General features: G+C 43.1%; 1 protein-coding gene across 1 annotated transcript; it reads right to left on the reverse strand.

Moving 5' to 3' along the window:
• Positions 1-897: 897 nt before the first annotated feature.
• mex3b (mex-3 RNA binding family member B) lies at positions 898-5933 on the reverse strand. Its single transcript, XM_063880718.1, has 2 exons — positions 5331-5933; positions 898-3584 (listed from the first exon to the last, which is right to left on the reverse strand). The coding sequence occupies exons 1-2, from the start codon at positions 5548-5550 to the stop codon at positions 2188-2190; spliced, it is 1617 nt and encodes a 538-aa protein (XP_063736788.1). The 5' UTR covers positions 5551-5933; the 3' UTR covers positions 898-2187.
• Between the last annotated feature and the right edge of the window lie 2496 nt (positions 5934-8429).

An 8429-nucleotide genomic window follows, 5' to 3' on the forward strand; every position in this document is an offset into this window, starting at 1 on the left:
ACCACTATCTACTGAGATCCTGTTTCCACCAGAATGCCACATGTTCCCTGGGTCCAGCTTCTAAATTGGGAGGATTTTTTTTTGGGAGGATGTCAAATGTGATGGTGAACAAATGACCACTTGCTTTTACAAAATTACAAAGGACATTTCACATTTAACTGTTATTTTAGGTGGGGGTTAATCAAAAAAAAAAAACATGTTTAATGAAGCTAAGCGCAAGTTCAACCAGGAAGACCGTCTTTATATCTGTCAGTCACATATTTCCATTTTACTACTCTCACCCTAAATCGGCTCGGTTTTCCCCCTCCCTTTTCCTAATCGCCAAACACCATTACAATAAATATATGTTGTTACATCAAAACAAGTCCCTCGTGATTGAATTAACATTGAAACACAATTCAGCCGTGCTTTAATGGGGCACATTACCAGTTACCAGGTGTAATTGATAAAATGACCACAGAAACCTGGAGGCTGTGTACACTATGTATATTTCTAATTAAAATATGTTTTTAAAGCTTTTTCCATTAAATAAAATACCAATACAAATCTTATTCATTGTTTAGGATATAAGTGAACTAAGATTGTCATCACAAGTTCCCGGGCCTAAGGTGATGTCTTAAAATGCAGTTTGGAAGCAGCCCGTCACTACGTGAGGCAGCAGATTACAGGCTGTGTGAGAATAGGTCACGCAGCACTACTAATTAGTGCTAAGGAAGGCCGAGTCCCCCTCTGTCTGACCAGCGCAGTCTACACTCAATAATTAGGCCACTGTGACAATCCCGCCGACTCCGAGCCTCTGTTAGGAAGCGGGGAGGTCACATGTTCACAAAACTATTACACCTAAACAATCCTGGGCAGCAGAACACAGCAGGAAGAACGGCAGAAGCAGACGCCACGTGAATGTACCATTTTTATTGGACTTATATAGAAATACTTAAAAAAAACATGAAGTAGCACCATTACTTAAAAGTCTTACTTTTTATCATGTATAACTTTAAATGTCAGAAAAATAAAACTCTTGATACATTTTCAAATCTTGTCTCAGCAAATATAATATTAGTATTTGACCATGAGGTTAAAGGCCCTTTATCATAAAATAAAATATACTTTGTTCTTAAACTTTGCTCAATAAAGTACATTTACGCTCAAGTAACTTCACCTACATATACATAAACAAGTGGTAAACAAATGTATTAAAATAGAAATACTAAAACTATAGTGGTGCAACAGAAGCCTGTAATTCCCACTGGAATCTAATTCATACAAATTTTAGAAAGCATAAACGGTTTCTTTGTGTTCAACTTACTAAGTTTTGTACATTTCAATGTTTCATAATAATATAGAATAAAATATGCTTTATATTACTGAATAAAAAATATGCTGGGTGAAGCAGATTTAAGAGACATTTTTTTTGCTGAACCTATAAAAACTCCATCCCAACAGAATACTGTCAAATGCAAAAGAGACATTGTGTGGACCGGACAACCCCCCAGTCGTGTGATAGTAACATAATACAGTGATCAATGCCATAAGGCCATACTCAAAAATAAACAATATTTCAACCCAGCTACAAAAAGTTCACTGAACTTAAATCAAAATATCTGTAAACATCTTTGCAATAAGAAATATAATCTTTCAAGTCAAAAAGAATAAAATACTTCAATCTGTACTAACGTCATTTCAAACTCTCCATTTATGGAAATTGATTCTGTACATGTACATGTAGGATATGTTGTTGCTGTCCCTCACGTGGTTCTGACCTCCCGCTGCAGTATCTGTGTGGGTCAATAGTCCTGTTTGGCTGGAAGCCCCCCATGTTTCCCAGCCACGGCCCCCCCTCTTTACATTCGATTGGCTAACCGGAGGGCTCAGCCAGCTAACAGTCTACAGTTTGTCTCATGTACCTCCATCCTGACCCCACTGTCGCATCACTTCATAAATATAGCGTACAAACTACTAGAACTATTGATTACTATGCTGTAATATTTAAAACATGCACTTAGATGTTGAAAATATTTCCCCAAGGTACAGTATTTTATTCACAACTGAGACGGTGTCCCTTCTCCTGGATACTGCAGCTCACATACATATGGATATCTATGTACACTGTCCTAACTATGGGGCCGTCCCATTGAAGCAATATGAGGAGTCTGTTTCATGTAGCCTGTCCCGAGGGTCAAAGAGTTCTTACGAAAATATACGTATGGCCTGAGTGACGCCGGTGTGGCAGACAGGGCATTTTGGCTCGTTCCTCTCACAGATACGATTGGCACATTCCATACAGAAGAGGTTGTGCCCGCAGGGGACCAGGGCCGCGATGACCTCGCTCTCGAAGCACACCGAACAGTCGCGGCTGCCTTTCCGGCTGGTGTCGGAGGAGGTGGAGGAGGAGGAGGACGTGGACGAGGCGGAGGAGTCGCAGGAAACCCCGGGCAGATGAGGGCCTGGCAGGGCGGCGACAGTATTGGAATAACCAGGGAAACTGAGAGGGCCCCCGCCGGGGTCACTGCGCACCCTCCTGGCTAATGGGTGCTCGCTGGGGGCCCCGCTGTGGCTGTGGAGGGGGGGTGAGAGTCTGGGCTGTGGGGTGCAACCGTTAACCCTTCTCTGACTCACCGCCATCCCATTGGCATTGGAGGAAGTGTTGATGGGGAATATGGCTGAGGTGGAGGTGGGGGAGCTGCCTCCAGTAGAGGAGGGGGTCCTGCGGCTTTCGTACTGGGACCACAGGAGGCCCGGGGGGGTGGGCGCAGAGTCAAACCCTGAAGAGGAGTCAAAAGTCAGATCAGTGCAGTCTGGTGAGATCACGTCACTCCCGTAAACAAAGCCGTTGCCGTTCGTGTTGATGTTGTTGTTATTGTTGTTGCCGTTGTTGTTGTTGGTGGTGGTGTAGCTGAGTGCGGGGCTGGGGGGGCTGTAGTCGGCCATGCGGGAGCTGTTGTAGTAGGAGTCTGTGGAAGCGCTGCCCAGGGAGGAGGACGAGTCGTTGCGGTAGTTGGAGAAGGGTTTACGCACCGAGGTGGGGGTCACCCCGGTGCCGGGCTTGGACCACAGGGTGGGGTGCCCGTGCAGATCAAAACCTACATCAGTCCCATTGGCATGGAAGTCATTTTCATCCTGCACCTCAATAAGGCCTCCCGTCCTCATGGCAATGTGGGCTTCAATCTCCTCCCGGGCTCGGTCCACGTTCTCCGGCATCCCCGTCACCTCGAACACCGGCTCTTTGTCCCGACTGGGGGTCACGATGTACGTGTGGGTCTGCTGCTGGATGCGCTTGATGGTGGCCCCTTTGGGACCTACAACTAGCCCCACCACGCGGTAAGGCACCCGCACCTGGATGGTGGTCTGTCCAGGCAGGTTAGGCGGTCCTGGCACTGGGGTCCCGGTCCCGGTCCCGGTGGGGCTGGTGTTTTTGTTCCTGGAGGCTCGGATCATGGAGAAGTGCTCTGCAGCGGAGATGATCTCCCTCCTGGCCATGGCCACATCCTCCCTCCGGCCCGTCACCACAAACACGGGCTCCTCCCCTCGCACGGGGGTCTTTATATAGGTGTTGGTCTTGGCTCGCAGCGCTTTGATCTTGCAACCTGAGGCATGGAAACAAAACAGGAGTCAGGGCAGGCTCCAAAATAATAAAAGCTCAGAATATGTCATGTGTTAAACCATTGCTTATGGTGTATTTGAAACAGCTGCTGGATGTTTGTTATTGTTTCTCAAAAGGCCAGTGGCCTCAGAAATGGGGTGAAACCACCCTTTTGGAGAAGAACAAATTCAAACCACATGCTGCACTAACACAAACATACAGCGGGACAAAAATAACTCACTTCTGGATCTGTGCGGATCCCTGTTTGTTTACTACAATACAGTCAGCTTCTACATCAGCTGCTGCTACACTCTACATGCTTTTTATACACTAATATCATTATGGAAAGAGAGGAAAGCTTCTTTATCGCTTCATATCCTGGCAGTGACTATGATGCACTAAAGTATCATTCCAACACCCTCGAGCACATTCACACATCTCTTTATGATAAAAAAAAAAGGGCCCGCAGAGGAAACAGCCTTAGAAGAATGACATAATTAGTAGAGCAGAGCCAGCTGAGTGGGACAGTGATGTAACCAGTAAACCCACCTCAACTCACTCTGCACAGCCCCGTTAAATCAATGACAGAAAATGTGTTAGCATCAGACTATAGGTCAAATGAGGATAGGGTCTCATTCATGGAAGCTTGCTGTCTTAAATTAATCCCAGAGGTCATGGTTAATCCGCTGCTTAATTTCCTATTTAGAACCTGATATAACCTGACAAAGATTTGGGTGGTGGAAGATCTGATGTAAATACACCTACTTTACAAATGTTTCACTATAGTCGTTTTAAAGTGGAGGGTGGGGGCATGTGGTTCCTTTGTTTTTTCTGGGAAAAAAAACAACAGCAGCAGCAGCAGCAGTATTGCAGGGAGGAGGGAAGATTCCGCATATGTAACTAAGCACCAGTACCGCCCTGCAGCCCCACAGCTGTGAGACTGGAGCTTGGTCTGCTGCCTGTGGCAAGGTAACATCGTGACCGTTGTCCTAAATTGATCCTGTACAGCTCATTATCAGAATCATAAAACAGAGCCGCTATTAGTCTACTGACAGAGAACACATCTGGAGAGGCAGTGTTTCTCCCTCCCTGGTGCTGTGACTTTCATGTCCTTATTCAACAGATATTTTAAAGATGAATTGGCAGTTGCAATTGCAATTGCTACAAACGTTTTGGAAGTGTATGTAATATATAACAGATAAATTACCAAACTTCATTCACGTTTTAATACATTATACTTGTTTTAACACACTACAAAAGCAGAAACACCAGTCAAATACAAGTCTGTGTTTTAACAGAGGTATTTCAAGCTATTTGATCATTCGGCATACATAAAATATCCCAATATGCTCCTACAATACTTAAATTATAACTTTTTTGAATTGGTGTCTGCTGCTCGCTGCCGCCCACAGCTGTGTATTTATAGAGGAGGAACAGTGTGTGACTAACCGGCGAGACATTGCCAAAAGTTCCCGTTTAACTGAACTGTTTACTGATAGTTAGACAAAAGATAGGCCGAATGCACAAGTGGCAGCCACACATTGGGATACGATATAATAAAAAAAGCTGTTTAAGTGCCTGTGCAGACAAACAAGGCTATGTTAGGAGACTGCATGTCCTGAACGATGGTGTATTGGTATTCTGGTCCCCCCACATTGGATCAGAGCTCGGGACGTGCTTATACCTGAAGTGTGCTCAGGAGCACAACATGACACATAGCACAACAGTGTAGAAACAGAGAAACACACACCCTGTCTGCCGACAATCTCAGCCACATGCTCGGAGCTGGGAACCGGGACGCATTCAGTCATGTTGACGCTCTTCTTCCGGGGCTCCTGGTTGTCGTACAGCGGGTTCTCGTCGTTGTCCAAGCCAAGCAGGGAGAGCTGATCCAGGGCAATCTGCAGGGCTCTCTGGTCGTCCAGTGCATCCCCCTGGACGCTGCTGTCTGCGAACAGCGAGCTGGGCATCTCTGCGGCACTGCAGCGTTGCAGGATCCGATAAAAAGGCAAAAAGGAAGGAGGGTAAAGAAGGAGTGATCCGGGGAGAAGACAGGAGTGGGGAGGAGGAGGGAGAGGCACCAGACCCGGTTTTTAAAGACAGGTCAAATCAGTGCGTCTAAGATGGGGGAGAAACACTGCAAGGAGGTACAAAAACACATCCACCCCCTTTTGTTTTCCCTATAGCAACTAGATGTCCCGAGCCAAGCCGGGCTGTGCTGTTACAAGGAAAGAAGAAGAAGAAAAAGCGTTTTATTCCAGAGCCGGCGGTGCAGATAGTAACAATATTCCTCCCTGACAAAAGGGCCCCTCCCCGGCTGGCTTCCCTCAGGTCCTCTGTTGCTTCTGTCTGAGTCCAGCCACAGCCAGACCGAGAGATGTGCGGGTGACGTCACCGCCTGGGCAGGGGCGATGCGGTGCTGGGAGCTCATTTGCATATAATGGGTCTGATTGGCTGAGCGGGTAATAAGTAGGCGGGGTTAGTATAGATGACGCCCTTTTCTTTGTTCTCGGTCTCTCTCTTTGTCTCTCACTCCTGCTCCTAACTCAGCAACTATATATTTTTATTGGCATAAAATGCACAGTATTATACAAACACAAGTCAAAATAAAGGATATACAAACTTGTATTTATTTTACAAATGAACAGATATATTTATGGACATACAATCTGTAATGTATTGTATATTTACCGTAATGTTGTTTTTGAAAACATGACGGACATTGTTTTTATCAGTTTGGTACGTCACGACCTTTCCTCATTTCATGAAAATTGCTTGAAATATTTTTAAACTAAGAACATCTTTTAAATAATACAGAAAAAGACACATTACATCTGTTTGGGATTACAGAGAAGCCTGTGTGTGTGTTTGGTGTTGACCAAATCACTACTCAGTTTAAAATAAGATTACTTGACTCTTTAACTAATTACTCAAATCTAATTATATAGAAAACTAGATTGAAAACCTAATCCAGGACATGTCTGTACATACATATACATACATTATATATGTTTTAAAAAACAACTTCAGCACAGTACAATACACCAAAATATCATCTTATATACAATTATGCACTTTAACAACATGAAGGCAGTGAAAAAGTATGTGTGGATAAGATTTTAGAAACAACAGACAAAAAGGCATGAACACAAAAAATCAAAACAATGTCAGTAATTAACACCCTTTAGTTTTTTTTTATTTAAAAGATAAACTGTTTTCATAAAAAGGAGAAATCTCCATGAATTCTTTCCGTCTTCTGAAAGAGACCATGACATGAAGTTGAAGTTTTTGTTTTTTTTTGCAAATCTTACAGATAAACTGGACGATTAAATACGAAAATCCATTCAATTATCTGACATAGCTTAAACTATGATTGATTTTTTTTCTTATTAGCTCATTAAGAGTAGATGTTTTGAGATACAGAGTTTCAGCAATAATAACGTTTTTTAGCTCCCAATTCAAATGTGTCTGTGTGTGAGCTTTGACATCACTGAAAACTTCTGACAGCATTACATCATAAAGTTCTTTTCCTACGTTTATTATAAAGTGACAATAATTTCATTTTGGTAAGGTTATGAAATTTGACAGGAAATCCTTCCAGTCTTTTTGTTATAATGTTAATAATCTTCAGGTTGAGCAGTGCACTCTTCATGACAATAGCTACAGGCCGTTTGCATATGATGCCTTCCTCTGGGTAATGTGTGCTTTTATGAAGCCTAAACGTTAAGAACGCTGCAGAGTGATTGTGTGGTGGCCTTTTGTGGATGGCCGTATACCAAGACAGGCAGGAGGATGGTTGGATGGAGGGGTTGGGGAGGTGGGGGGTGGAGGGTTTGGCCAACACAAAGGGGATTTCAAGCCGAATGAAAACCGTTGAGAACAGAAGCACTTTGCTTTGTCATCTCACTCCTGGGGCACAATACCAATGCTAATGAGGAACCGCTCAGGAACTGGAGGAGGTGATGGCATGGGACCCTCTTGTTAATATTTGACACCTCAACCCCCCTACCACCCCCCTTACAATTCCTATCGACCCTCAATCTATACAATTCCATATAGGCACACTGTGTTTCCCATCCCTTTTAAAATCCTGGACTAGAAAAAGAAGCACATTTGATACAATTTGGACTCATACAGACAATGGTTTTCAGTAACAAATTGTTACATAATTGTTTATTGTTAAAAGCTTTATTTTCAACAAAAACGGAATAGAAATGTATTACCTTAGCAAATCAAACATTTAATTCAGGTCTAAATGCGTGTCATAGTTCTCCACACTGCTAAATAACTTGCTGCCCCTTACAGGGGTCCCAACTACTGATTTAAAAGACAATAACCCTGTGAAATATAAATTATTTCCGCATGGAAATTCCACTCCCTAATCAACAAGTTATTATGTAAGAGGCGGGTTTTATCACCAAAATGAGTAGGCAAAACAGTCGCACTTCAATGCTTTCTCATATCACATACTCTTTATCAACAAGACATTTCCTAAAGGAGATGTAGATGTTAACTGTCCATTACTTCCTGGATTGTTCATTTTCAATTAGTTGTCCCCGTTTGGCTTTAAAGTAGAGGTCCAAAGTTTGATATGGTAGCTTTTAAACTTTTAATTGAATTGAATCTAACCTGGAATTTAAACTCCTTCCTTTTTGCTGGAGGACCTCCTGGAACCTGCTGAGAACCACTGAAGATGTTTTTTAAAAGCAGTGGTTAACGAACTATAAAGTAGGAATTGACAAACCTTAACAAATGTTCTATTTATTATCCTTATTTCGAATTATCCTGTGCATTTGGAAAATAAAAAAAATGACGCCATCTCAGTCGTAAAACCATTAAATGTAGAATC

This window comes from Eleginops maclovinus, chromosome 4 (assembly GCF_036324505.1).
Source record: "Eleginops maclovinus isolate JMC-PN-2008 ecotype Puerto Natales chromosome 4, JC_Emac_rtc_rv5, whole genome shotgun sequence".
NCBI classification, from domain to species: domain Eukaryota; kingdom Metazoa; phylum Chordata; class Actinopteri; order Perciformes; family Eleginopidae; genus Eleginops; species Eleginops maclovinus.

Coding starts and splice junctions, on each gene's coding strand:
- mex3b (XM_063880718.1), bottom strand. CDS start 5,550: ATGCCCAGCTCGCTGTTCGCAGACAGCAGCGTCCAGGGGGATGCACTG. Junction 3,585..5,330: donor TGAGATTGTCGGCAGACAGG/GTGTGTGTTTCT, acceptor TCCATGCCTCAG/GTTGCAAGATCAAAGCGCTG.